General features: G+C 56.5%; 9 protein-coding genes across 9 annotated transcripts; 5 read left to right on the top strand and 4 right to left on the bottom strand.

Moving 5' to 3' along the window:
• Nucleotides 1-1,385: 1,385 nt before the first annotated feature.
• B0H18DRAFT_1032226 (uncharacterized protein) lies at nucleotides 1,386-3,132 on the bottom strand. Its single transcript, XM_048030104.1, has 4 exons — nucleotides 3,011-3,132; nucleotides 2,181-2,953; nucleotides 1,864-2,129; nucleotides 1,386-1,807 (listed from the first exon to the last, which is right to left on the bottom strand). The coding sequence occupies exons 1-4, from the start codon at nucleotides 3,087-3,089 to the stop codon at nucleotides 1,738-1,740; spliced, it is 1,188 nt and encodes a 395-aa protein (XP_047888814.1). The 5' UTR covers nucleotides 3,090-3,132; the 3' UTR covers nucleotides 1,386-1,737.
• A 1,052-nt stretch (nucleotides 3,133-4,184) lies between these two features.
• B0H18DRAFT_1032224 (uncharacterized protein) lies at nucleotides 4,185-5,125 on the top strand. Its single transcript, XM_048030103.1, has 2 exons — nucleotides 4,185-4,677; nucleotides 4,753-5,125. Exons 1-2 carry the CDS (start codon nucleotides 4,226-4,228, stop codon nucleotides 5,096-5,098), a joined length of 798 nt encoding a protein of 265 aa, XP_047888813.1. The 5' UTR covers nucleotides 4,185-4,225; the 3' UTR covers nucleotides 5,099-5,125.
• A 542-nt stretch (nucleotides 5,126-5,667) lies between these two features.
• Nucleotides 5,668-6,191, bottom strand: B0H18DRAFT_1123189 (uncharacterized protein; the record flags this gene model as incomplete). The annotated part of the gene is made up of 3 exons (XM_048034652.1): nucleotides 5,668-5,688; nucleotides 5,761-5,973; nucleotides 6,036-6,191. 3 exons carry the CDS (start codon nucleotides 6,189-6,191, stop codon nucleotides 5,668-5,670), a joined length of 390 nt encoding a protein of 129 aa, XP_047888812.1.
• Nucleotides 6,192-6,713: 522 nt separating this feature from the next.
• B0H18DRAFT_1086888 (NAD(P)-binding protein) lies at nucleotides 6,714-8,199 on the top strand (the record flags this gene model as incomplete). Its single annotated transcript, XM_048032109.1, has 5 exons — nucleotides 6,714-7,152; nucleotides 7,205-7,351; nucleotides 7,403-7,445; nucleotides 7,505-7,638; nucleotides 7,760-8,199. The coding sequence occupies 5 exons, from the start codon at nucleotides 6,714-6,716 to the stop codon at nucleotides 8,197-8,199; spliced, it is 1,203 nt and encodes a 400-aa protein (XP_047888811.1).
• A 510-nt stretch (nucleotides 8,200-8,709) lies between these two features.
• B0H18DRAFT_1086887 (uncharacterized protein) lies at nucleotides 8,710-13,285 on the bottom strand (the record flags this gene model as incomplete). Its single annotated transcript, XM_048032108.1, has 15 exons — nucleotides 8,710-8,954; nucleotides 9,041-9,099; nucleotides 9,156-9,477; nucleotides 9,542-9,641; nucleotides 9,698-9,757; nucleotides 9,810-9,904; nucleotides 9,999-10,081; nucleotides 10,224-10,321; nucleotides 10,373-10,758; nucleotides 11,962-12,214; nucleotides 12,300-12,345; nucleotides 12,420-12,517; nucleotides 12,621-12,713; nucleotides 12,744-12,905; nucleotides 13,265-13,285. The coding sequence occupies 15 exons, from the start codon at nucleotides 13,283-13,285 to the stop codon at nucleotides 8,710-8,712; spliced, it is 2,121 nt and encodes a 706-aa protein (XP_047888810.1).
• Nucleotides 13,286-15,908: 2,623 nt separating this feature from the next.
• B0H18DRAFT_883029 (regulator of G protein signaling domain-containing protein) lies at nucleotides 15,909-18,015 on the top strand (the record flags this gene model as incomplete). Its single annotated transcript, XM_048040945.1, has 5 exons — nucleotides 15,909-15,968; nucleotides 16,028-16,119; nucleotides 16,178-16,928; nucleotides 16,980-17,753; nucleotides 17,806-18,015. 5 exons carry the CDS (start codon nucleotides 15,909-15,911, stop codon nucleotides 18,013-18,015), a joined length of 1,887 nt encoding a protein of 628 aa, XP_047888809.1.
• Nucleotides 18,016-18,993: 978 nt separating this feature from the next.
• On the top strand, nucleotides 18,994-20,436 carry B0H18DRAFT_1086885 (cytochrome b5-like heme/steroid binding domain-containing protein; the record flags this gene model as incomplete). Its single annotated transcript, XM_048032107.1, has 7 exons — nucleotides 18,994-19,094; nucleotides 19,157-19,418; nucleotides 19,540-19,617; nucleotides 19,677-19,747; nucleotides 19,805-19,898; nucleotides 19,990-20,123; nucleotides 20,394-20,436. The coding sequence occupies 7 exons, from the start codon at nucleotides 18,994-18,996 to the stop codon at nucleotides 20,434-20,436; spliced, it is 783 nt and encodes a 260-aa protein (XP_047888808.1).
• A 95-nt stretch (nucleotides 20,437-20,531) lies between these two features.
• Nucleotides 20,532-21,054, bottom strand: B0H18DRAFT_1086884 (uncharacterized protein; the record flags this gene model as incomplete). Its single annotated transcript, XM_048032106.1, has 3 exons — nucleotides 20,532-20,798; nucleotides 20,864-20,950; nucleotides 21,001-21,054. The coding sequence occupies 3 exons, from the start codon at nucleotides 21,052-21,054 to the stop codon at nucleotides 20,532-20,534; spliced, it is 408 nt and encodes a 135-aa protein (XP_047888807.1).
• Nucleotides 21,055-21,389: 335 nt separating this feature from the next.
• B0H18DRAFT_1032204 (nucleoporin Nup120/160-domain-containing protein) lies at nucleotides 21,390-26,357 on the top strand. The gene is made up of 15 exons (XM_048030102.1): nucleotides 21,390-22,089; nucleotides 22,141-22,250; nucleotides 22,286-23,771; nucleotides 23,796-23,917; nucleotides 23,939-24,010; nucleotides 24,035-24,212; nucleotides 24,334-24,553; nucleotides 24,603-24,808; nucleotides 24,885-25,066; nucleotides 25,120-25,285; nucleotides 25,343-25,401; nucleotides 25,431-25,504; nucleotides 25,556-25,766; nucleotides 25,815-25,904; nucleotides 25,954-26,357. The coding sequence occupies exons 1-15, from the start codon at nucleotides 21,525-21,527 to the stop codon at nucleotides 26,152-26,154; spliced, it is 3,942 nt and encodes a 1,313-aa protein (XP_047888806.1). The 5' UTR covers nucleotides 21,390-21,524; the 3' UTR covers nucleotides 26,155-26,357.
• Nucleotides 26,358-26,521: the final 164 nt, after the last annotated feature.

Raw genomic sequence — 26,521 nt, 5'->3', positions numbered from 1 at the left:
GTCGCAGCCTTGACTTTCCAAGCGCGCTGACCGATGTCGCTACTAAGGCGCCCGCCGTCGCACAGTTGAAACCGTTGGACTCGCTGCATACCTCGGAGCCAACAACCTCATCACAGGACGTACAATCTTCATTTTACTGCCTCGATCCCGACAGGAAGGTTTGACATCAGACGGTCCTCAATCTTGTCGACCACGCGACGTTCATCCCCCAGGCATTCGACATTGGAACGCCAAACGAAGTACTAGTCATCGCGCGCGATTTCATCTCTGGTTGCGACACTGGCATCAACGCGACCACTCCACACCTGACTTTGCCTGCTGTACGGCGGGACTGCGTCTTAGCACGTCTGCTTGTTGCGGTGATATAAATGCATTCATCATCATCATCAGTAGCATCATAGGTCCGTGTTTCATGTTATATCCTTCGTAAGGATGCTATGGCGACCCGCGTTGACGATACATGTTTGGCCAGCACCGCACTTCCGTCTCAAACACTCGCTCTATCACGCCCGGCACCACGCTCACCTTCACGTCTGCCCTGAACGGCAACTAGGCGACACGTCGCAAGGTATTGCAAGGGCAACAACGGGGACAACGACGGAGGCAGCACCGGTACCAGCTCGAGTGCGGACGCGAGCGCAAGCAGCTGCGATGCTTCTCCAAAGAGCTCGGCTACCTCCAAACTGACTTAGTACGAGTCCTCCAGCAGCACAAGAGCTCCAAGTCGGCAAAGGATGAGAGCAAGAACGACAACTCTGGATCAACTCGAACAACACGTCCAGTCCGAACAGCACCTGCTCTGCGTCGTAGGTAACCTTACCGACTCTGTGCCTTACCATATGTGCGTCACTGACAGTGGCAGTGACACATTTTGCCATGGTCGGTGGCTTTACCAATTCTGTGTCGATGGCCATCGAAACGACCCTCCAACGATCCTCACGGCTCCAAAGTGGTGTTCGTTGCCTGTGGCGAGAATGCTCCCGAACGCTCCCGAACGATATCGTCGACCGTGCCGCCAGCTCGGGGACCCTCCTCGCCGGCCCCGCCATGATCTTCATTGACTCCAAGTCGGACATTCTCGCGGGCCTCTCGACGACCGGTGCGGCTTGCGAGGGCGCCAACTCGACATCAGACACGTCGCCGATGGAGGATTTGCAGAGACGATGGTGACGGCGAAGACGGGCAGCTCTGTGTCTGCGACGTCGACGAGCATGACCGACAACATCAATGCCGCCGTGACATTCACCAGCGCGGCGGACAGCGCCTCTGCCATACCCATTGACGCGGCGAACACGACAAGCATTACGTCCTCGTAGGTGACGACGGCGACGGTCAACTCGTCCTTGGCCACGTCTGTCCTCTCTGAGACCGAGCAGTGTCGGCGACGATAACTGCTGCCACTGATGCTGAGGCTGCTGCCACATCGGGGTCGACGATCGTGACCTTCACGTACGGCTCCGTCCTTGCGCGGATGTAAATCACTTCCTTACAGTGGTGGCGGTACAACTGCAGCTTACTGTCTCAGTGTGTATGTTGTTGAAACTGCACATGATGCTACTAGCTGCTTCTTGCCTCTGATCACTTAAAGATGGTGTCAACAGGGACAATCTCTCTGGTATGCCCCCAGAAACTCGGTATGGTGTGCGGTAGCATTGCATGTGCTACATTGGGTTGTAGCTAAATATTGCCTATGTGCTTATACATTCATCTCTGAACCCCTTGCTCTGTTGGGCTTGCTCAGCTGGCCTTGGAGTGTGATACAGCTTTGCCTTTATGTGGTTGAGGTGATAGCCTGCTGTATAGAGTGCTAAAAATCTTACTAAGCAACCATAGATTGGATGATAATAATAAATGATGTAGTACCTTGGTGTAATACCTGATGCTGTGATAGCTATCAGCTCCTCCTCTTTCCATTTGACCACTGGGTCAGGAAGCTTGAGATCAGCAAGACCATATGCCACTGCAAACCAACAGTACACAGCATACAAGGGGCATCTGTCCTTTGTGTATGGTGGTGACAGATAGAGTGTGTCTTGATTCTCCCCTTTGCCTCGGGCAAAAAAAATGGTAATGTCCTCTGAGGAGAGAACAGCAAGATGGCACTCTTCAACCACCATCTGTGTCCACACCTGTGCAGACATGGTCAATACTAAATTTGTGATCATCATTGTGCCCCTTACCTGAATAAGTATTCTAGTCTGTGGATCTGCCTCCTTCTCATCACCTATTAATGCCGCTGTGGATTCATCTGGTGTTGGCCAGAGAAATCGCATTGCTTGTCCATAGTCTATCTTGACATTTGTTGGTATGTATTGCAATTCCCAAAGAAGGCTCAGTTTAGCCTCTCTTGCTGTATCATCATCCTTGCAAAGCATTGCAAATGGAGTCTTGTACTCAATGGTGAGTATACACTTCTCTTTACCAGCTTGGTCCCGCAAACACAATCGCCCATCAGGTATGACCTTTGAGGATGGGGCAGACCCAAGATCTGGCCAATGTTCTTCAGATGTCTGTGCTCTCTTGAGGGCTTCACAAATTGCAAGCAGAGCTGGCCGGAATAATGTGTTGTAGGCCCGCATCTCTGTCTCTCCTTCACAATGAATGATCTTGCTATGTCCAGCAGCCATGACAGATGGGTGGATCCTGGCAAGTAGATAAAGGAGATCTTCAGTTGTGTCCTTGATGTCCAATAATTGCAACTTCTCATAGAGAGCAGTGTGGGCTTGTGTGACTAGGTCTTTCAGGAACACAACCTTTGTCATCTTGGTGGTTTCATTGTATAGCATCCTCTCCTCCTGGTTCATCTGCTTGGTTCCTTCAAGCCTCCCAGTCTCATATGCTGGCCTTGTTGGTGGCAAGGACACAGCAAGGAGCTCTTGCATAGTTTTGATCTTGGTGGCACTTGGGTCATTCTCTACAAAAGCCAGTGGTTTGGGCCATAAAGGGATCCGGACTTGTTCTGATGTGAACACAATAGTACACTTCAAGAGCATCAGTGAGATAGACTCACTATGCTTGACTGATTGGGATCTTGTTTCTCTGACAGCTCCTGCAGAAGACTGCTGTGGTTTCTTCTGTTTCTTTGCCATGAAAGAAGTTGGAGTATGGTGTAGTGATGAAAGTGAGATGATGTGGGAATGAATGTTGATTGACAGTGCAAGGCATATCTCCCCTATATATATGTGCATGAAGGCTGTCTCTGATGTCCACAAACAGACAATTGTTAATTGTACTCCTTAGTGCTAGCCATGATGTATGATCTGAGAGGCCTCAGAGACAATAAACACAATTACTGAGCAATTGTTTCAAGCATATCAAGCATATCTTGTACATTTTACAAAGACTGCTGTTTCCAGAAGATAATAGACAGATAGACAATAAGCACATTTTATAGAACATGCCATCAATCAACCTCTGCATTTGTCTTGTACAGGTGTGCAAGGAATGAATAGAGGCATGCTAGCCTGAAAGCTGAGAGGTTGGGGGAGTCTGGCATCATGCATCATGAGAAGGGTTAACCGTGGGACATGGATGTGGAGCAAGAGAGCCAAAACATCCGAGTCGGAAAGAAGCAACATAAACATCACTCAGCAAGATGTTCTTCGAGTAACTGGTGCTAAGATATGTAAGTAAGCGAAGAGATACACTGCCTGACAAACGCATGAGCTCGAGACTTCCCACGCTTGCGAGGGCAGTCGGTTGTCCGTCGGAGCGCAGCAATTTTGCAGTGGGCTGTGCGTGAGCGGCTCCAGCGCCAGACTCGAGGACGAGGGCAGGCACCCGTCCATCACCGATTGCTGTGTTTGCGCGCGCCGGGACCTTACAAGTCCCACATACAGCAATAACAATAGTGCACTATTGTTCTCTACTATACTGAACCGGCCAGTGCCACTTCAACTCGTCGTTTGATGCCGCGATTGAAACATGTTTCAGACTGAGTCAACAGCAGATGCATGCGTGTTTGCTGATTTGTTTCGTCCTTTTGTTGTCACTGAGAGCGAAGCCCTAGCAGTACATGCTCTATATCCCTTTTGTCTCCTCCTGTTCGTTGTCGCGTAGCATACCAGAGATGTGTGGGCACGGAGGCCGCCTTCATAATGATGTTTATGGAACTGTCGGTTGTATTGTTGTAGTCCGAGGTATATAACTTGTGCTACTTGACGGCTGCAGGGAGCAACCACTCAGACCCAGACGCACTGCCTTACACCGCACACAACACATCGAGATGACCAGCGACTTCCAGGCTCGGAATGACTCGACTGAGCGTTTGGACCGACTATCAGCATCAGAATACTTCGCACATTTCACTCGGGTGGACAAGCCGAATGATCATATACTCGATATACTCGCCCGCGACGTCTGGCTGGAGGAAGTGTACCGTTCCAATAGGACAGTCGTCCTGAGAGCATGGCTTGCAGAAGTGGCCAAGGACGAGGAAACGGCGAACACCGTTATTTGCAAAATCGCTCGCGGGGATGGTGCATTGATGCGTCTCGAGCACGAATACCACATCTATCAATATCTTGAGGAGTTACAAGGCAGCCTGATACCAAAGTGTTTTGGAATCTTCCGAGCGGAGCCAACTGGTGCCCAAGGATTCGATGAGGCCTGTTTGCTCCTGGAGGACTGTGGTAGACGGATGGACAAGCCAATCAAGGATATGTCTTGGCAATTCAGGTTCGTGAAGCATCAAACGGTACTCCATGCATCGCTATGAGTTGCTTACCTCAACGCCTCCCGCCTGTTGTCTAGGAGAGAAGTTGTTGCGATTGTTCAACGTATGCACAAGATTGGCGTCGAGCACGGAGACATCTTCGACTACTCCGAGAACAATGGGAACATCCTGATTCGGCACATCAAATTTGAAGGCGATGGTGACTCGGAGCATGTAGTGCCCTGCATCATAGATTTCGACAACGCTAAAGAACATCAGTGTCGCGTCCCAATGGACATTTCTCGGAGAGTTTGGGGTGTTCACTCTCAGAGAGGTAGACAGTTCGTCTGTCAAGAGTTCATCAAGATCGCGAACGACCTTGATTGGGTTTACCGTGAGTGTCTCGTCCACCACCGCCGGAGGATGAAACGGTTGACCATCTGAACAGCCATACGCCAAATTCGCGAATCCATTATCGACATCTGGGAATGGGTACATCTATCGCTAGAAGAGATGCTGGCGAAGGTCACTGGGATTGACCTCTCCCAATACCGTGCGGCGGGCCCAGAAGCGGAAGCAGAGCTCGAAGCAGAGCTCAACGAGTTACAGAAAGAGAGGGATAAGCATATGCAAGAGCTTGAACGCATGTATGACTGGTCGAACCGCTGGCCACAGATAAAGAAGAGCCATGACGAGGATGTCGACCTTGCCGAGAATGAGATATGGGCCGCAGCGGCATAGGGAGCGGTCAGTGGGTTACAATATGTACGCTTCAGTTGATATGTACCCATGCTAAGTTAGCAGCATACGATAGCATGTTGGTCATGGGGGCGCTATATATTGCTCAGAGATAAATGATACATGCCTATGCACGGCCTACAACGCCTGCGGTCCGGGCTCGTACATTCTGAATAACCAACTACTAATCTACCGATACAGTGCACTGGCTCATAAGACTCGGCAGCATGCAGCGCGGCGTCTCCCCTCGCAACCAAGTTCAACGAATAGGATGGCTAGCGCCATAGGACAAGGAGCTTCGCGTCGCCCGCGCAATGTGGCAGTTGTCAGTGTTCAAAAGGCAGATGAGGGCGATAGGATACACTCACAATCTCCTCGACTTCCTCTTCGTATTCGTCTTGCTCATATCGATCCAGGTCGTCCTCCTCATCCTCATCGACGTCTTGAGTCCGGGGAGTAGTGAAGCTTGGCCGTTCTGCCTCTGCCTCCTCGTCCTCGTCGTCCTCCCAAGTGCCAACCTCTTCCTGTTGGTCCTTCGCAAGTTCAAAGATCTTCCTAGAGGTCTTGGGGTCCAGGATCACCTAAAACTGTGTGAGTCGAGACGAGTCGTAACATCGCATGGGAACAAGCATAAGTAGCTTACCCCTCTGTCGTCCTCATCCTCGTCCGCTGCCCCCTTTGATGTTGTCCGCTTCCCTGGCGAGACAACCGTCCGTCTTTGCGTAAACCTCATCCTCGTCGAGCTGTACGTGCAGAGGATCGTGTCTCGACTTTCCGGTCGGTTTTGTGCTCGCGGCATCGTGCTAAGAGGATGTCTACGCCGCGTGTGAGGTTTTAAGTGCCTTGCACGTTTTAGCACTCCTGACAGGCTTGTGATGCGATGTAGAGCGATAGCGGCGATGAAAGGCCTGCAGGCAAGCGGCGAGGACGAGAAGGACCGCTGGCGCCGCTGCAAAAGATGCTGAGGGAGGCTGCTGATTGGCCCGGCGATCGCCGTCCAATGTCCGTCTCGACTCTGGCCTGCGTTTATTGCTGCACGTTGGCCGCCCGCTACTCCTCTTAATCGCCTCTTGCCAGCACTCACCGTCGCCAGCTGCAACATGGCCTCCAGTACCTCGCAAGTATGTATCGTACAGTCTCGACTCGAGTAACGCTGTGGCGCGAGGTGGTCGACGACATGGCGGCGGGACGATGGGACGGATGCTACCTATTCAGGAGTACCGCGCATCTCACTTTGACTGGCTAGAAACACCCTTTGTCGGAGAAATGCTAACGCCTCTCTCCATTGTAGTTCACGACCGTCGATCGTTACGGTAAGCCGATGACCACCGTCGGTTCCGAGCGGTTTGGCTTCGACAGCGAGGTCTCCCTCGACGTGCTGCGCTCCATCTACCTGCGCCTCCACCATGTCCGCAGTGCGAACGCCACGAGCCCCAAGCCTGGCGAGAAGACCAAGGAGGAGCTCGAGCCCGACGCGATCTACTACCCGGACTCGCAGTCCATCTCGTACAGCACCCTCACTCGCTTCCCGCCGGTCAAGCTCCTCTCTACAGAGAAGCGCAAGCGCGTCCTTGTCACTGGTGGTGCTGGCTTCGTAGGCTCGCACCTGGTCGATCGATTGATGCTGCTCGGCCATGAGGTCACCGTCCTTGACAACTTCTTCACGGGCTCGAAGACCACCGTGGGCCATTGGGTTGGCCATCCGAACTTCGAGATGGTCCGTCACGATGTCGTGGAACCCTACATGACAGAATGCGATCGTGAGTACGACGGTGCCTCGGTGTGTCCGATTTAACACAATGATTACCTCAGAAATCTACCACCTCGCATGCCCCGCGTCCCCGCCGCATTACCAGTTCAACTCCGTGAAGACGGTCAAGACGTCCTTTATGGGCACGCTCAACATGCTCGGCCTCGCTAAGCGCACGAAGGCCCGCTTCCTGATCACCAGCACGTCCGGTATGGGAAAGTCGCGCCGATCGCAGATGGCCGCTGACGTTTTGTGTACAGAGGTGTACGGCGACCCTGAGGTGCACCCGCAGCACGAAGAATAGTGCGTGTTGGCCGCGCTGTGTGTCGTAAGCAATCTGACTGAGCTTTGTGTGTCCACAGCTGGGGCAACGTCAACCCCATTGGCCCTCGCGCATGTTACGATGAGGGCAAGCGCGTCGCGGAGACGCTCACGTACGGCTACCACCGTCAGGATGGTGTCGACGTCCGCGTGGCGCGTATCTTCAACACATACGGTACGTACATCTCACCGTCGGTGCGGGAGAAGCATTGCTCAGATCCTCGTGTTGAACAGGCCCACGAAGTACGTACCTGGCGCTCGCTTCGAAGCCTCCCATTACTGACGCGGCTCCGTAGTGAACCCCTTCGACGGCCGAGTCGTGTCCAACTTCATCATGCAGGCCCTCCGCGGCGAGGACATGACCGTCTACGGCGACGGTTCGCAGACGCGCTCCTTCCAGTACATCCACGACCTCGTCGACGGACTCATCGCGCTCATGAACTCCGATGAGACGCGCCCCGTCAACATCGGCTCCTCCGACGAGTTCACGATCGGCGAATTCGCGCTCCTCGTGCGCGAGATCGTCGAGAAGGTGCAGAAGGAGGACGGCGCGCTCCCCGCGCGCCGCGTGCAGGTCATCTACAAGCCCCTCCCCACGAACGACCCGCAGAAGCGCCGCGCGGACACGACCCGTGCGAAGCAGGTGCTCGACTGGCAGCCCCGCTGGACAGTGCGCATGGGCGTCGAGGAGATGGTGCGCTACTACAAGGCGAAGATGACCGAGGGCAGCATCTGAGGGGGGTCCTTACGTGATATCCATGCTTGAACGAAATGAACGCTTTGCATCTTGGGTCTCTCGCTACACTGGGCAAAAGAAATGGGTGTTCTAAGTTGGTTAATGCTGCTAGATGTGACGTGCTAGATACAAGCGTGCGCCGGAGGGCCACGATTAGTCGAAGGCCTGTACAACCACTATATACCTGATACAACCAAGGATACTTTTCCAACCAAACACGCTCCGTCCTACGCTCCACCGTACACCCGCTACGTAAGTATGAAACGATGACCTAAGTAAATGAGGATATACGAGGTTGAGAGTATGTAAAACTGACGGGCTCCCTCAGTAGGCCGAAAGACAGTCTGGCTGACCATTCAGCTCCAGTCGGGGGAAGTCCCAGCGATACTGTACACATGAGCAGACATAGGTTGCAGTGACCGACACCAAGCCTTGCCCTACGACATGACCAGAGAACGACGGCTATAAGCGGAAATAAGCATATAGGGGGGAGGACGGCGGCGGCGATGACTACCGCAGCAACCGGGGCAAGCTCGGGACGACGGTCTGGCTGGTCGAGACGACTTTTGCCATCGAGCCCTTGATGACCTGCTTGTCGACGGCGCTGGGGTTGATCGTCGCGCGGCGGAGGCGCGAGACCTGCTGGGCCTCCTCCGAGACGGGCTCCGACGGCGGGAGGACGATGCCCACCTCGTGCGCCTCGCGCCGGCGCGGCGGCTTCTGCTTCGTAGTCTTCTTCCGGAAGTTCTTCGCACCTGGGAAACGGACACACACCGAGAGTCAATCAGCGAGAAGCTCGGAAGCAGTACTCGATGGCGCAAGAAGGAAAGGGGATGCGTACTGGAGTAGGAGAACCCGTCCGCGCCGCCGTCGAGCCAGTGATCTTTCCTTTCTGAGAACCTACAAAGGTGTCGGTTAAGCTCGGAGTCGATGCGCGGAACGCGTGGCAGACGTACTTGCGCAGGGGTCGCCCGTCGAGTCCCAGAGGCGAGAACGCGGTGCGCTGGCCTTTCTCGTATGTCGCGCGCGTTTCCTCCTGACTCTTGATCACCTCCGCCGACGCGCACGAGAAGGACAAAGGCGAGAGCGGGTCTCGATCGACCATTGATGGGTCGCTGCGCACCTTGCCCAGCGTAGCCAGCGCAGTCCGCATGCGGTCCGCTAGCGGACCTTCTAGTCGCAGCGGATCGGAGCGTGCCGGTGGTTGGCGAGAGAGGAACTTAATGAAGACCTGGTTCACGATCGACGCGCTCATCAGAGACAGGTAGCCTTGCGAGGCTGGCGAGGATCGCGCGCGTCGAGTCAGGAGCGATCGCAAGTGGATACGACTAGGCGCACTTACCCTTCACCGGGAAGATGGATGCTGAGCCGCCAGGAACGTTGGTGAGGTGCTGCGATATCTGCTCCGCATACGCCACGGGGTGTGTCTGGCTGCTCTCCGCCTGGAATGCACCGATCAGCCCATATCACATCGTCAGAGTCTCAAGCGAGGGCGCACCTGGATAACGAACACCGGACAGGTGATCCGCGCGAGTTCCTCCGGAGTTAGCGGTGTTCGCTGGATCGACAATTAATTTAGTGCTACGTAAGAAAGCGGACAGTCATCTCACATTCATTAACAAGTTCACGTTGGTTATGACATGTGTTCTTCGGAACGGCGGGTAGTGCACCTCCCAATACGCGACGAGCTGGTTCACAGATGTTGCTATATATATGCCATTGTATATCAAACAGCAAGACTCACCTCGTCCTGTAAATCCGGGTGTGCATCCTGCGCGAAGAAATCCAGAATTCTTTACAGGAATACTCGAAGGACTCCATATCTTCCGAGAATGACCATAGCTGAGTAAGTTCCTCTAGCGCCTCGAAAACCGAGCGGATTCTGTGTAGCTGCTCAGCCGATCAGACGCTACCCGCGCGCAGTGATTGTACGTACTCGGTCTGCGCGGGGACGTTACAGAGCGTGAGGCTGAGAACGAGTTCGGGGAAGCTGTGGATTTGAGGCGTCAATTACGCATACAAACCGAACGATCACCTGGGCAACTGACAGGACCGAAAAACGCAAGGCACTGTATGCGTTGAGTTCCGGGGCGAAGATGTGTGCGGGTGATATGCGGAGGTGCTGGCACTCCCTTCAGCATGTGGTGGCGGAGTCATATGGGCAGAAACGCACGTAGAAGCAAAACGCGAGGTCTGCGGCAGCCACCCAGAGGTCGAACTTGCCTGTTGGCCTCGACATAGACTTGCCAGTCATGCGGGTGTCGAACACGATGATGTTGAACTGCGAGTGGAGACGGTGGTCGTCCATCTGCGGGAACATCCAGCTCGAGTCCAGAAAAAGCGGGTGCAGCAAGACGACGGTCGGTTTCGCTGGGTCGAAGCCGCCGACGTTTCCATTGGGTGCGTTGGTGTCATACCAGATGGAGGCGTAGTCGTCGCCGGAGACGAGGTCGACGAAGGGCATGGTGACGGGATAAAGGAGTGACGATAGCGGTGTGCAGAGGTTCACGACATACGGATAGGTAGGGAAGAGATTACAGTCAGGGAGGACGCTGGGCCCTGGCGGTGGCGGATACGGACAAGCGCGAAGGCGGGCCATGTCATTCGACTTTAGGCAGATCGCAATCTCGCTAGCAGCGTAGCCATTCGCAGCCACGCGAGCTCCTATAGCTCTCCCACGTGACCGTGCTCCCCGCGTCTACCCAGCCCTCCTATCCGCCGTCCCGCTGCTGCACTGCACGTCCGAGTCTTCTGCCCCATCGCAGCGCTTCTACCTCCAGACACGCCGGGCGAGGGCATGTATCCTCCGCGCAAACCGGGACAGCACGACAAAAGAAAAATTCAGCCATCAATTCGAGCGCCGGCAGGCTGGGCCCATCACGCGATTAGCGTTTTGGCGATCCCCGTTAGCCTCTCATGGCCGTCTCCGCTTTTCTCATCATGAAAATTCATTACCACATCATGATCGCCCTGCAGTTCTGCACAAACCAGTCACCGAAGTGACACCTGCCGGGACCTGTCTCTCCTTCAATTGCATCGAAGCCAGGGGCCCATCGCCAAATTGACGAAGGCCACTGTCCAGTGTTTGTCTCGCATCGCCTGGCCGCGGTCTTTTGAGACTACTCAGAAGATCGCGTCGGCTGGCGCATAAGTATCCGCGAGGGGGTCCACCCCCGGACCTTTAGCCTGAATCAGGAACGTAACACGTACCGCGCGGCACCGTTCACTTCAATGCATCCCGCGAATTACCCCGGTAACCTGGAAAGCCCGAGAACTGATCGTCGTGGGAATGAGGTGGGAGGCACGGACAATGACCCATTCAGTGGAGACAGGCGCATCCGCACAGTCGCGGGACCAATCGCAACGTTACGTATGTACGGCCTGCAAAGCATATTGGTCCATTACACCGCGGCGCTGCTCTGTGGCCTCCACGCATGCCAGGTGTCGCCGACACTGGCGGTTCTCGCAGTCTGGTGCAAGCGGTCCTGCCAAAGCCCCGCAACAATCACAAGCATCCTTACCCCATGATTGCCATTCCTTAACTAGAAAGTGATTACACCAACCAAGTTTGCACACGGCGGTGTACATGCCCTACGCGCAGCTACTGATGGAAGTGAGGCATGAGGGCTGTCTTCGGACAGCTCACAAACCTAACAGAGACAATTGAATGGATATAAGAGGTGCCCTGACTTACGGCAGCGCCATAGGGAGTATCGGGCGAAAGGAGACGAGGCCCCTCACAGGGTCATGAGTCCTCGTTACCAGCGATACCTACGAGAACCTGGATAACCCTTTGCTGACGCTGGGATATGATAAGACGACATAGCACCCCCTTTGCGATGGTTGAGGCCATCATGCTCACCTGTCTGTCTGCGCCTGACGTAGTAGAAAACATGGCTGGAACACCGAGGGCTTCCAACTTCGCTTGCTGCTTTGCGACTAAGCCGTCCCACGCGGGAAGGACACGTTGCGCATCGAACTTCCTCAGCTCTTGACGGAACGCATCTGACATCACCTGTTCCATAGAAAAGCACCAGACGCAGTCGTTAGCCATCCGGCGGCATGTGCAAGCGAGCACATGGGGCGCTTGATGAACGCACATCAGCTTCGTACTGCGTGAGGCCCGTGCCCCCAACCAAAGTCGCCCTGGGGTCGGGGGAAAGCAAGGACACCATCAGCCGGTGAACAAATGTCGGATAACGGGGTCGCGGGACGCTCACTTGGTACGCGCCACCTTCACTTTCTCCTCGTGCTTGCGCAGGATCGCGGCGCGTTCGTCCCAGAGCCGGCGCTCGAGATCCGCCTGCTCCTTCCGAATCTACATCAAATGAGCGAGCGTTGGTAGTCATGCAGGGAGGAAGTGCGGTCCGCGTCGCTGAGGATTTTGTCCGATAGCCGCATGGCACGCGAGATAGACTCACCGTCGAGATCGCATCGACGAACCCAGCATCTTCGGCGAGCTGTGCGAGATGCGGCAGCGCCTGCTGGAACGTCAGGTTGCGCAGATCTTCGTTCTGAGTGAAGGACGACCGCGGTCCGGGGACAGGACGGCCAGGCGGAACCGCGTGCGCTTCGGGTAGCACTGATGAATGATTCGAGGTTGCCGGGGCTGGAGGGAGAGAGGAGCCGACGGAAGAGACCGGCGGGGCAAGTACGAGTGGAGGAGGGAGCAGAGCGGACGTAGCCGGCGCAGAAGAGTACTGCAGCTGCGACAACAGGGACGCTACTGAGGGCGATGGAGTGTCCGTTGGATTTCCCGGGGCGTCTGCAAGCAGGTCTGAGCCGGGTGCACGGATGGGCGGTACAGCTGGATCGTGGACGAGGTTCGCGGCAGTGGATGAATGCACTGCCTGGGCGGACGGAGCCGAGACGATTGGGCGGTCGCGCCAGACGTGCTGCTGCCACGAAGCCCACTAGGCGCAGATTGAGAAGTGTTCTCAGGTGGACTTGTCACCGCATCTTGCCATGCCTGTGAGGCCCTGAGCTGCTCGAGGAGGGCTTTTACACCAGCAGGGTCCTGCTAGGGCGTAAGCAAACGCGCGGCGAACGAGAAATCGAGACTCACGTTGATGTTCGTGAAGTTCATCCTTGAGTTTGAACAGGGAGTGTGGGAGTTTCGTGTCGATCGCGCTGTGCTTGCCTAAATGAGCTCGTGACCGTCACAGGGATCACGCCGGAGGCAATTTCGCCGTGATCTTGGGACCGATCGACCGGGTCGCCACAGGCACCGATGCGCGCACTGCGGCAATATGGCGCCCGGCAGCCGAACTTATCCCAAGTCCATGAACACTTGACCCAGAGGTAGAAGCAGCTTGCATCCTGACTGGAAGCGTCTCGGAAGCACAGCGCGTTCGCTAAGTGGGGCAGGGTCTCCTGAGCGGCGGAACATGTCAAACTCAGCGTGTCTGTCAAAGAACGGATGGTCCACAGCAGAAGGTGGGACCGTGAGCACAAGTAACGGACGGGAGCCGAGTCGAAGTTGACCAATGTACGACCATGATGAAGCTGCACTGCGCAGGTTAACATCGAACGTCGGATAGATGGGATAGATGTGGACAAACATTATCGCAGCTGGTCTGCTATACGTAGACTCGACGAGCGCATGAAACCCGTTCATGGAGGTGTCTCCAAACAGAGCTTGCGGATGGTAGTAGTCCCGCATTTGACGATACAGCCATAGCATCGCAACCTAAAGGTAGCTCCTTTGAGTGGTCATCCATCAAAGGGAATATCGTCTGCTGCGGAGTTCGCTCACCCATTGGTCCTCGGACATGATATAGAGACCGACCAGCTTGACATGTGTGAGACGATGTTGCTTGACGCGCCAGCTGTGTCGTAAAGTTACCACGAAAATAGTGTTCTACGCAACGAGAGGGTCTGGAGTTGTACCAGGGTGGTCGGTGAACCCTAGTTCAGCGAGGATACCGGCTACAGAGCGTCCCATGTGGACACTTCGGGGAAGGTTACTACGGGGGCGCTTTGAATTGCGAAATGCTCACCCAAATTGAATAGTTGTGAGCGTTCCGTTGGTGTCGTCGGAGCCGCAGAGGAAAGGGCGTGATCTTGAAATGCACCCACTGGCATAGGTGGCTTTGTCACTTCACGCTACTTACAGACCGCCGCAAATGTTATTCAATGCGTAACAAGCGCGACGAAGGATCAACAAACGTGCGAACGCTGTCAGCAAGTAGGAGGATCCTATTACGTGGGCCATATGAGTAACGAGGGGGTGACGTGAAATCAACATACCGTATACGAGGAAACCATGACGATGCGTGGTCCGGAGTGACGCCCCCCACGCTGTCCTGACTCTTATGTATGTACGTACGTGGCTCCGGTTAACCATGCTGGAGGTCTTGAAACTCGCCGCAACGCGCATGATTTGACTTTGAGATCACGGAAACACGGCTTGCGCTGCCGCCGGGTGAATTGTCTCAGTAGTCGCCGCGTCCGGGGCATGCGCATGGCAGGATCTTCGCGACTACCGAGCACAGCGAGCAAATTCGCGTCTTAGAAGAGTCAGAAGGAGAGCGCTAGAGCAGCTACGGGACCACAAAGGCCCACAGAGTGCGCTGTAAAGCTGCTTGATAATTGCTGAGTATGTGTCGCGCTAGAAGCCTTGGCCGGGTATACCATACTGAATCGTTCATGTCCCGCCGTCCGCCAGGATCGGAAGCTGAGATTACGATCCAACAAACTTGCCAAATTAGTGTGATGGGTGTGGAGCCCAGCGACAGATGGTCACCGGCCCAGCCGTCTCATCAAAGCGCTCGGGATCGTCAAGCCGCTCTGGCCCTGCTGCAGGCAAGCTGCAGGCCTTACAAAACTCAGACGTAAATCCAGTGTAAGTCCTCGTCGCAAGGAGACGGGCGAGGCCTCGCCTACGTGTCGACGGCCGCGCCTGCAGCGACGGCGTGCCGCCCTCGATGCGTTTCAGGAATCGGTCTTTGAGTACAATGTCACGCAGACATAACACGACGTGCTCGGGATTGGAGTCGGCTCCGAACTAGCCGGAAAGAGGACAAGGCGTGTTCGGTGAGGCTCTTGCAGATATTCGATCGATAGGGCAGCCGGGCAACGCACGCACCGGCAGGGGCACGGAGCACGAGTGATAAGTTGCACAGCGCGGCGGCTAAGAGGACCCGCCGACCGCGCCGCGGCCGCTGTTGCGACTCGTGTTCGGGGGCGAGTGATGGCGCGACGACGGCCAGACGCGCGCTCACAGGGCGGCGCCGGCGCTGGCGCTGAGAGGGTCCCGCCGCTGGGAGAGACGCTGACGGGCCCTCCACGATGCGCGGCGGTTGTTCGGCGGGGGAGGACGACAACGCAGCGCGCCTGCCGCGTGGAACAATGCATGGCAACGGCGGCCGACGCAGAGAAATGCGCACAAACGTACGTAAGCGACAACGCACCCGAAAAGGCACGGCTATGTCCAGTTCAGGCTAAATGAGCTGATGGTCCCTGTTTCGGGTGTCCCGATGCAGGCGCCGCACGTGGCAATTTGCAGCAAATGGGGGCTTGTCAACCGAATTCCCACGGCGCGCCTCGTCTTCTGCTGTCGCCTCGGGCCAATCTTCTGTCGACTTCCCCTGCCCAGGCTTCTTATCCCTCTCCTCGTCCCCAACGCCCTCCTCCTACCTCTCCTCCTTCGTCTTCCTTGTTTTTCTTTCTTTTCTTGAACCGCAGCGACCATGCCTGCCGAATCTGTGATGCCATTGGGGTCGTCTCATATGATGAAGACGACCAAGCGTGGCAGGCCATTCCTGAAGGTGGGCGACCCACCGGCCACACATGTCGCGTCCTGCTGACCTCCCGTTTCCCTTCCTAGGACACGCTGGACCTCTTCGCAACCCTCATCGTGTCGTTGGAACTCACGTCGAACAAGCAGTTCTTCAGGACCTTCCACAATTCGTTCACGACGTGCGTAGATCCCCAGCCCGGATATATCCCGCGAAGTCGCTCACATCCTCTCCCACAGTGATGACGCAGCGAGGAACCTCGCGTCGCTCAAGTTCTCGCAGTCAAATCGTGGGCCGGATCCGCGCGAACCGTCCCGGATAGTGACGACGACTACGACCACCACCTTTTCCATGACGAGAGAAATGGCCAAGGCGATGTGCCAACAGTTCATGGACGCCCGTCTCATCGAAAACGCAGCAGATCCCGGCTCGAACTTGTTCAAGGACCGCGGTGTCTACGTTCTGACACCAAAGGGCCTTCATGTGCTGGAGCGGTTCATGAGCAAGAACGGCATCAACGGCGACCACCTCGCGCCTGTCTTTGCTGGCCAACCAATCTGCATGAAGCTGCTACACCTCGAGCGGCGGTCTGTCGACGACGAGATCATCGTCTCACATTCCGTCATCACTGCGCTGTTCCGTCGGTTTGTTGGTCGCAAGCCCAACTACCCTCCCGATAACGTTGATTCGTTGGACGCGTTCCAGAAATACCACGAGCGGTCGAAGGGCATCGCGTTGACGGACGTCAACGAGCGACCGACGGGAACGAAGGTGTACGCTTCACACAAGAACTGTTTTGCAGCGGTGACAGCGCTCGAATGGCTTTGTGACTTCACGTCTGTCATCGGCCGTGAAGAAGCAGCGGAGATGGCAGCGCAGTTTGTTCGCTTTGGTCTGATCCAGCTCGTCAGCGATAAGAGGAAGAACAACGACTCTGCGATCATCTTCACTGTTCGGGGCGCTGCAGGAGGCGGGAACTCCTCGATTGCCGTATGTCGCTGCCCTTCACATCTTGCTTGCAGCCTGACCTTGTTCTTTCAGGCAATCGGTGAATTCCGTTGCACGGCGAAGGCGATCTACAAAGTAACCGAGGAGGGCTGTCGCCTTGCTCGATGGGACGGGCCGGACGGTGCTCGGGGATCACCCAATGCGTCGTCATCCAACGTCGCGGGGCGTTCATCGGACGACCACAGCCTCGACGCCATTGCGAACGACCCCAACCTCAGCAGCGAGACGAAGCTTCACCGTCGCATCTCTATGACGGAGAAGCTGAACCAAAGCTACGACGCGGACAAGAAGGGGAATCAGAAAGAAAGCAATACGGATCGCCTCAAGTACATCATCGAGGAGCCACAGCTTCGTTCGTTGTTCCGTGAGTTCCTGCGGAACAACTTCTGCGAGGAGAACTTGTCGTTCTACCTCGACGTCCTCGATTTCAAGCGGAAGTTCAACATCACCTCGAGTGCGATCGCCGCGGCGCCCCCGGTACGGCCTAGTAACCGGGGCACAACGCCGGGTCAGGTCGCGATGGAGCGCCACCACGAGGCTCTCATCCAAAAGGCCTTCGAGATCTACAACACGTATCTGGCGCCCTCGAGTCAGAACGAGTTGAACATCGACCACGGCCTCCGGAACGAGCTCTCGGGCTACCTGAGCGACGTCATCACGAACCTGACAGGCAAGAGCTTCCAGGGGCGGGTCGAGGCTGAGCAGGCGAACGCGTTCAACGCGACGCAGCTCCAGACCATGATCAAGCTGTACGAACGCATCCAAATGCATGTGTTCCGTCTGATGGCCACCGATTCGGTGCCGAAGGTATGTCCTTTTGTCGTGGCTAGAGTGCGTCGTGGCTAACAATTTTGGTCAGTTCATCAAGACGCCTCGTTTCCTTGCGCTTCGGATTAAGCTTGACAACGAGGACGATGGCCCTCTTGCGGACTTCCCAATGATGCCGTCGAGCACGTCGACACCGTCGGTGCCACCAGGGCTAAGTGAGGAGGAGGTGGGCGGCGCATACGTGACAGTATCGCAGCGGGCGGCTGCACAAGAACGAGCGGACCGTGCGGCGGCGTCATGAGGTGGCGACAGCGTCGCGCCTCATTGACTCTATCTATGCCAACCGATGCCGCTGTACATCTCCATATGCTCATGTTAGTCTCGTTCGCACTCGCCATGCCACCTCGTCCTCACATGCTCACATACCTCGCCCTATGATCTCGGTCGACGCTATGGTCCTATCAGTTCCCGCTCGCTCTCATCTTCGACTTGCATCTGCACACTTCGTTCGGTCGCAACTGGCATTGGGTCCTCCAGGAAATATTTGTGCTTGTCTCCACTAATCGCATCTCTCCCATCATTTTCCTCGATCTGTCCGTCTCAACACCGCATCTTCCTTTTCTCCTTTGACTAAAGACGATTTGGCTGCACGGCGTGCTGTACGAGCTCATCGTCCACATTTGGTATTCCAACCCCCTCTATACATCTGTACTCTATACTATATTACGTGCCTCTTATTTACATCGCTAGGGGTTGTTACTCGCTAATACGAATCCTATCACGATGTTTTGTACCATGTTGGGTTCCGCGGTGCGGGCGCGGGCTCCCGCCGACGTGTGTGTCAGTGTGCGCCGGGTGTCCTGATTGTTGCGGCGTGATCACGATCGACCGCGTCGCTGGCGTCGGGTTATTGAAATGGCTTCTAGTTCGATTTTAGCTCGCCCGCTGTCGTTGCGAGAGCCTTCGTATGTTTGCAGCAGCTGTCTCCCTACAGGTCCGTCTTCAAATTCATGTCCAATTCATTGACGGTCGACCATTTAGTTCCGCCAATCACATGACAGCTATTGTCGCGCGTTGTGGCGGAAGCATGGCAGGAGCGCACTCTTCTCATCAACTGCAACCGCTTTCAATTGCGGGTATGGTTCAGGACACTAGTGAGTACATAATGGCTAAAGGAACCTCGCGTCGTACGACAAGGAAGGGCGACCGTGTAGAGCTTCCCGCGCAGCACGACCCCCGGACGTCAGGCGAACCGGATCCGGACGTGCCTCCCTCTCCCATGCCAGACTTTCCGAGGCGTGATGACTATCCCAAGGTTCCAGACCCTGCTTTCCCGGACAGGATGGTGTCGACGAAGCAGGCGAACCGCCCATTCCTGAAGTACGTTCTCTTCGCTTTCGCAGTAGACCCTCGCTCACGGTGCAGCGTGCTGGTGCCCCCAGTTACACCGAGTATCGCACGAAACGCGAGGCGGAGCATGCGGCCTGGCTCGAACGCAAGAAGGAGCGGGGGGAGAGGCTCGCGAAGGGAGAGGAGGTAGGCCCGGAGGAGCCAGATCCGACTGAAGAGCCGGAGGTGGGGTGTCTGGGCCTGCTGAAGTTCATCCTCTACGCGACCGTGTTCGCCCTCCTTGCCGGCAAGTTCATCACGGGCAGCTTCCTCTGGGAGCAGCAACTGCCAAATTTCAGAAGTGGATCCCGGTCAGTGCGCACGGACGAAGCCATCCTGTTCCTTCCCTTCTTCCTCCCTTCGCTCGCTCCCCTTCCTGTCCTGCCATGTGTATCGCGTATGCCGTTTGCTCACCGGAGGCTCGACCTCCCCACAGACCAATCAACGGCTCTTCTCCGAACGCATGCTCGCGACGTTTGATGGGTCGGACAATGCGAAGCCTATCTATCTTGCCGTACGTTCAATTAAGCCCTGAGTCCTTGAGCGCAGTGAATCGCTTACACTGGCACGCAGATCGATGGTGATGTATACGATGTAAGCCCGGGTCGCCTAACCTACGGCCCAGGCGGCCCCTACCATATGTTGTGAGCCTACGTTCCGGCTATGCCGCCGACGGAGCCCACTGATAAGACGCACGGCAGCGCTGGGAAGGACGCTGCGCGGGCCTATGGGACCGGTTGCTTCAGCACGCATATTACACATGACCTTCGTGGGCTAAGCGAGGACGAGCTGAAGGTGAGGTTAACGTCGTAGCGCTGGCCGGTCCTGCTGCGGACTACCCCCGAGCGGACGTTTTGACTCGACTACTGAACATCTGCGCACGCAGGGCGTCGAGAAGTGGAAGCGGTTCTACGCGAATGGTAAGAAGTACGTCAAAGTTGGGCGAGTCTCGCATCCCCCGATCGACCCAGCCAGCCCGATTCCGGAGCACTGTGATCCGAAGAAGGCGAAGGCACGGCGGTCACCTGAACAGGTTGAGGATATGAAGCACGAGCAGGACCTGCGCTCGAAGCCAGGGCGAAATGAGCTATAGTCACAGGTGTATATTAACTGCAGGATCCAAGTACGAATATTATAGCTAATCTGTCCTCGTGTATCTACAGATCATAGTAATTATAGTATGTTGCTCCGCGGGAACGATCTGCATACGCAATGTCGATCTGAAAGTCCGTACGCATAGCAAACATGCGATGCGAGTGCAGACTACCATGAATGATTGGAAGATCAAAGCGAGAGCCACAGACGGATGTCGCTTAGGCCGGAAGCATCATAGCGAAATGAAGCCTGGTCCGGGCCTGCGCGCTGTCAATCACTGCAGGTTGCGTGAGCAGGTGTGTTGACGATCTCACGATGACGGTGTGCGTACCTTTATGGGGCAAGCTTCTTGGAGAGCCAGTTCTTGACGATGGGAAAGTCAGCCATCGAGGCGTCCATCATGCTGGCGTATTCCTGGTCGCGGAATTTGGCTACTATGAGGTTCCCACGCCAGGCTTTGGACTCTTGGTAGATGTCGCCCTGGATCTCGCGGATGCACTTGTTCACGGGGAACGGCATGCCGTCGCGCGAGACGGTGGGGTAGAAGACGACGTAGGGTGTCGAGAAACTCTTGGTCATGCCCTCGAGCAGTTCAATGACCTAGTGCAGATGCGAGTCAAGCGTTAGTGTGAGTGAGACAGAAAGCGCGCCCGAGGATCGCGTACCTGAAAGCGCCAGGAACGGGGTCCGAGGCCCTCCGCGATGTAGTCCATGTACATCTCGGGATGGGGCATACGGCCGCAGCGGAACGGCTCGGCGGGTTGTTGATGGGCGTAGCGAGCGGACTGGTCATGAGCGACACAAGGTGCGGGGGCCGCTCGTCTGCGGGAAAGAGAATGGCGTCGAAAGCGAGCATCTGGTCCATGGCTGGGCTGAAGCGAAGGCGAAGTAAAAGACGAATTGAAAGGCGAGCTGAAAGGCGAACTATGTACACGAAGAAGACGAGGCTGCTTGGGTTGGCCAGCCCCGGAAGAGGCCATGGGCGTTATATAGGGAGAGGCGCATCAGGGTTGTGGGATGTGCGCCCACAGAGGAAGTCCTGGGATGGCCCTAGGGAGAATGCGCTGTACAGCCTGAGCATGCTCGGGGGACGTGGGGGGACGACTCTGCACAGTGCCAGATCGAGATCGATGCATGCGTCTCCAGCATGAAGTCGCGTATAGGCGCCCGTCTGCATTTGTGGCACGCGTCTGCGCGAACACTTGCAGCTGCCCCCGCCGTCGCCTCCTCCCCCTGCCTGCACTCTGCCTCGCTCTCCCCACCCTCTCCCATCAGACGCGTAAACCGGTCTAGGCTCTCTCCCCACCCCCCGGCTCGCGCCCCGCCATGGCCGCAGCAAACGACCGCGTCCTCGTCGCGTCGCAGCTCTCGTCGCTCTTCGCAGCCACCCAGCCCGTCCCCGTCCCCTCCACCCGCCGCGACCTCACCGACGCTTACGGAAAGACCCCCGCAAACTGTCCCCCGGAGCACGCCACCCATGTCGCGCTCGCCACCCCGCAGGACACCGGCCCCGTCCTCCTCCGTCTCACCCACGGCCGTCGCGTCCTCGAAGTGGTTTGTCTCCACTCCGACATGCCTCCGCTCAGATTCGACTTCCCTGCCCCCATCTTGCCCTACCCTTCCGTCACGCACGCCTTCGGGTGCATCTTTCTCATTGCCGTAACATCCTCAGCGTCCCTCTACCACATCGCCCTCCCGATCCGTGACCGCAACCCGTCATGGCAACCCCAGGCCACAAACCTGTGGTGCCGCGAATACGAAATCCAGGCCATGCCCCGCGACACCGAAGCCCTTGTCCATGTGCATGACATCCATTGTACTGTTATCGCCCTACCAGACGGATCTTTGCTTCGTGTCGAAAGTAATCTGATTGGGCGAGCCCCCTCAAAAGGTGAGAGGCGTGTTTTTCTTGTGCGTGCGCCTGGCTAATCCGGAGGGCCAGCGGATGACTGGACTGAAACGAGACAGACGGCCAGTCGCACGCTGGCCGGGCTCTCGTTCTTGCTACCAGCCAAGGGCTTCGGCGCCTCAGAAAGCAGCCAATTTGTGGCCGTGACGTCCTATCCCCTCCGAACGATGTCGGAGAGTTGTGGACGCTCTCCAGAGACAGGACACTTCGTGTCTGGACCCCTACCGGCGGCGTTAGCTACCAGACGACATTACCAGCGGTTCCTCCTGGCAAATTCGTCACGGCTGATACAGGATCGACCCAGGCCTCGACCAAACCCTCTGTATTACTCCCGCCCGACCCTCAAAAGCTGATCCGCGCGTTTTCAGAACCCAGCGCCAGCACGCATTGCGTTCTAGTGTTCATTCCAACAGAGTCTTCGGCTTCGTCTGGAGGATTCTTCCAGCTCTTCCGCAGCGCTGGTACTGCCCTGAAGCTCGTAGCTACCTTCGAAGCCCCGAAAAACACGGGGCATGCCCATCTCACAGATTTCATCGTCGAAGGCACGACGCTGTACGCACTGTGGGACAAAGAAGGCCAGTCGATGCTCCAAGAGATCGAGCTCGCCTTCGATGAATCAAGCATGGCAGGGCAGCAGTGGCAAACTGCGAACTACCACTCAGAGGCCGAACTCACGCCGGCGTATCTCGATGAATTGCTCTTGGCCTCTGGGTCCCTGACCGACAAGTTCTTCGAAGCGATCATGCGGCCCGGCGTGTTCTCACCATTGACGTTACAGATCGCCATCGACCAGTACACCGACGCGTGTCGTTCATTACCGGGGCCGGCTCCTCCCCAGCTGCTAGCCGCATACACGAACGTGGCGGAGCAGATTGCTGCGGTTGTGGGTTGCACGGTCAGAGTCACACGAGATCCCCATACCGGGGCCCCGCAGCACACGAAGTACTGGAACGCCCTCAAGCGGGACTGGGAAGGCTTCATAGCACGGTGCCGCGAGGTCGAAAGGAGTGCACGTTGGCCGCTCGCCCTTGGACTGGGCGGTGCAAAAGATGGCCTGCTCGTAATCGAACGGGAGCGCGTGGCCGCCCTTGTCCCAGGCGATTTCGCGTTGCAGCTTCACAAGGACCTCGAAGGGGAGTCCGAAATTAACAGCCAGTACGAACTACTCGATCTCATTTGGAAATTGCGGGAGAAGCTGGGACCTCGTACGATGCGCAAGCTGGAGGACCAGCTCGTCATGATGCTGCAACAGGAGCTGTCGTTCTCGTCCGCAGACGTGGTAAGCGATTCCGCCGACAGGATGCACTACCGGGATTACGTGGACGAAGGCCTGGAGAATTGGGTGACTATGCGCCTGTCTGCAATCGAGAATTTCGACGCAGGCATCCGTGCTGTTATGGACTCAATCGGCGGATACGACCAGACGATCGTGAAGCCCGAACAGACAGAACCAGACCTGGCGGACCCCGAACATCCAGGCTCAGCGATGTCGGCGTGGCGGAGGGCACTGATCGCGTCCTACGTTACGGCCAGTGTTCAAGCCCGATATGAATTGGCACTGTCGCTCGCTGGCCTACTCTACTATGTTGCGGGCGATCTGCACAACTGGGATCCGACCTTGCTTGGCGAAATACTGGTCGTTTTCAGAGGCGCAGCGATGTTACGTTACGTCACGCGACAACCCGCAGGTGACATCGTCTCTCCGTCTCTTCTAGCGGACGGAGCGGGCAATGATGACGATGTGGTGTCGAGAATGCGCAATATGCATGTCTCGGCGCGCCGCTTTGGCTTCAAACCGACGTACTCGCTCGTCCACAGATTACTCGCGCAGGACAACGGTTCGATATACGAGCTACCTCAGGCCGCTCATGTCTTCCTTGACAACACGGGACTGCTGCAGTCCGTCATTCCGGCTCACGCGACCAAGCTGGAGGTGCGAATCTGTGAGAACCTGCGGGTCCTTGGATATCATGAGGTCGCCAGGGAAATGCTAGCTTGGCTCCCGAGGACACCTGGGGTCACCTACGTGCAGGGGCGCCTTTGGCTCGAAGAAGGCCGCCTCGATGACGCTGCGACTATCATGGAGGCCTTGGCGGGCAGCTTTGGTGGGTCACATCGTTTTCTCCGGTCAATACATAATGTGACCTAAACCTCCGTGCAGGACCTAGAGGCGCGTTATCGGACGAAGACCAGGAGGCGCTGGCTGCCGTCTTACCCGGGGCGGAGCCCTTGGGTCTGAATTCGATTATTATCTTCACGCCGCCGGACTCTTCAAAACTGCGTCGGATACCCTGCACGAAGTCTCCTTCACGCAGCTGGCGATCTCAGTCGCGCCGCCTGGAACGGACGCCGCGTCCTTGTGGCACGGAGTCATTCGGGGCCTCACGGACTTGGGGCTATATGAGGATGCGTACGCCTCGCTTGTCTCTACCCCCTATGAGAAGCTGTAGGTCCCCGCATTCATATCCTCATCCCGTGTGCTGATCGTGTGTCAGGAAACGGGAGTGCATCAGTCAGCTCATTTATCGGATGTGTGAAGAGGATGCTGTGAAGCGGCTAATGTCGTTCAATTTCGCTGGTCTGGCGGATGAGGTGGAGGATGCGCTGGCGTTCAAGGTCCGGAATGCTGACCCGCGGATCCGGCCGTTCTATTCCCGCATCCTCTACACATGGTACGTGTCGAGAGGCGACTATCGGAACGGTGAGTCGACGAGTAACATCCCTATGAAGCTCTGTGCGGCACTGGTGCTCATCGAGATTCGTGTTCCGCGTTGCAGCTGCACTTACTATGTACCAGCGGGCCCGGAAGCTAGGCGCTCTGATCGGGGACCTGTCAGACTTCGACGGCCTCACTGAGCTGCAGCTTGAAGCTTATGTTGTCTGCATGAATGCTCTCGCCCTAATCGATCAGAAGAACGCATGGATTGTCCTTCCTGTGACGAGAGAAACCGAACATGAGGTGAGCAGACGTCCTGCCTGGAATGCAGGCTTGCTAACCGCAGGCGACCTCAGCCGCGCAAGCGACGGAAACTGTCGAGGCATATACCGGAGAGCCGGTACTCCCCTGGCAAACGAGACGCTGAGATCGTGCATCTGTCGGATATGCAGTACGAGTATACTCTGCTGTCCGCTCGTCTAGAGTTGATCCGAAGGGACCCCACGTTGTTGTCTGCCGGAGGTCGGTAGATACATCCCCTGGCGCCTTGGACGTCCTCACTGACCGCACGGGCCGCAGGATTGACACTGTCTCCGCCGTCCATTATCATGAGATTGGCCCAGAACAACCGGTTCAGCGTAGCGATGGCTACTGCTCGCTGCCTCAGGAAGACATGACCGACCTATTCGGACAGCTGACTCGACAATGCCTGCGGCTCTCCCGCAACCCAGATGCTGTGGTGTGGGTACAACTTGACCTCCTGCGCGTGCGGTGCTAATGCCTGGCGAGCAGTGCAGAGGACACTTCTGACTGGCTACTGACCGATAAAGTTTCCTCGTGGCCAGGTACCCCTGCCGATCGGGGCTGGCGGTATCTGCGCCAGGCGTTGGAGCGTCATGACGGACCAGAGACAGACTTCAGGTACAGTAAGGTAACGTTGGAGACCATACTGGAGTACGATAGGTCATCGCCACCGCCTCCTTGGCTGGTTCACACACTCGAGGTCGGTCATCTGCAGTCTCGGCCCAATGGCAACCCTGACTATTCCTAGACTCAGCACCCCGAGTACTTGATCAGGACGTGCCTTCGGTATGACAACCTCGACTCTGCCCTGGATCATGTTCTGGCTCTCATGCGAAGGGTGGGTATTCCCGGACTTCTATTCGCTCGACTGACTGAACTCTCCGCAGAGCGACGCGCGGCTGGCCGAGGAGCAGCCGAAGACATCTGCTGCAACATGGCTGCCGTATACCCTCATTGACCAGGTCCTCCTCGCTGCAGACTCTCAAGAAGACCTGTCTGCTCGCGGAAAACTCCTGCAGAAGCAGCTGCGCAGCGAAATAACCAATCGTATCATGAGGGTCCAAAAGTTCTCGCAAGCCGCGAGATGATCGGTAGAAGGACAGATACCGTGGATACAGTACGTTAATCAGTTTTCCCTCGGTGCTGCAACGGAACGTGTACAGGCTTCGTACTTCCTCAAAACCCACGCTATTGTAGCAGTAACATACCGCGATCTTGTATTTTCTTTTAGCTCTACCTACGAACGCTCTGAATCAATGCTGTCGAGGCGTCGCCGCATCACCCGCGCACGAAGGCGATGTGCGAGTACGCCGGTCCAGAGGGCGGTACTGCCACTGCGACCGACCGAGAAGCGACTGGACGCGTCGGGGCACGTGCGGGTGACCGAACGCGCCGTCACCCGTGGGAATATGTCGACGGCCGCGATACGGTGGGTTTCGGACGTGCAGACCGCTA

This window comes from Fomitopsis serialis, assembly GCF_022376445.1.
Source record: "Fomitopsis serialis strain Sig1Antser10 chromosome Unknown B0H18scaffold_92, whole genome shotgun sequence".
NCBI lineage: Eukaryota > Fungi > Basidiomycota > Agaricomycetes > Polyporales > Fomitopsidaceae > Fomitopsis > Fomitopsis serialis.
This window is presented reverse-complemented; position numbering and strand designations above follow the sequence as displayed.

What these genes read in the sequence shown, in the direction of transcription:
- B0H18DRAFT_1032224 (XM_048030103.1), top strand. Translation starts at nt 4,226, where the DNA reads ATGACCAGCGACTTCCAGGCTCGGAATGACTCGACTGAGCGTTTGGAC. An exon ending in GATATGTCTTGGCAATTCAG is followed by an intron (nt 4,678 to 4,752) that starts GTTCGTGAAGCA and finishes CCTGTTGTCTAG; the next exon opens with GAGAGAAGTTGTTGCGATTG.
- B0H18DRAFT_1032204 (XM_048030102.1), top strand. Translation starts at nt 21,525, where the DNA reads ATGGCCGCAGCAAACGACCGCGTCCTCGTCGCGTCGCAGCTCTCGTCG. An exon ending in GGCCTTGGCGGGCAGCTTTG is followed by an intron (nt 24,213 to 24,333) that starts GTGGGTCACATC and finishes CCCGGGGCGGAG; the next exon opens with CCCTTGGGTCTGAATTCGAT. An exon ending in GGCTGGTTCACACACTCGAG is followed by an intron (nt 25,767 to 25,814) that starts GTCGGTCATCTG and finishes GACTATTCCTAG; the next exon opens with ACTCAGCACCCCGAGTACTT.
- B0H18DRAFT_1032226 (XM_048030104.1), bottom strand. Translation starts at nt 3,089, where the DNA reads ATGGCAAAGAAACAGAAGAAACCACAGCAGTCTTCTGCAGGAGCTGTC. An exon ending in AGACTAGAATACTTATTCAG is followed by an intron (nt 2,130 to 2,180) that starts GTAAGGGGCACA and finishes ATGTCTGCACAG; the next exon opens with GTGTGGACACAGATGGTGGT. An exon ending in GCATCAGGTATTACACCAAG is followed by an intron (nt 1,808 to 1,863) that starts GTACTACATCAT and finishes TAAGATTTTTAG; the next exon opens with CACTCTATACAGCAGGCTAT.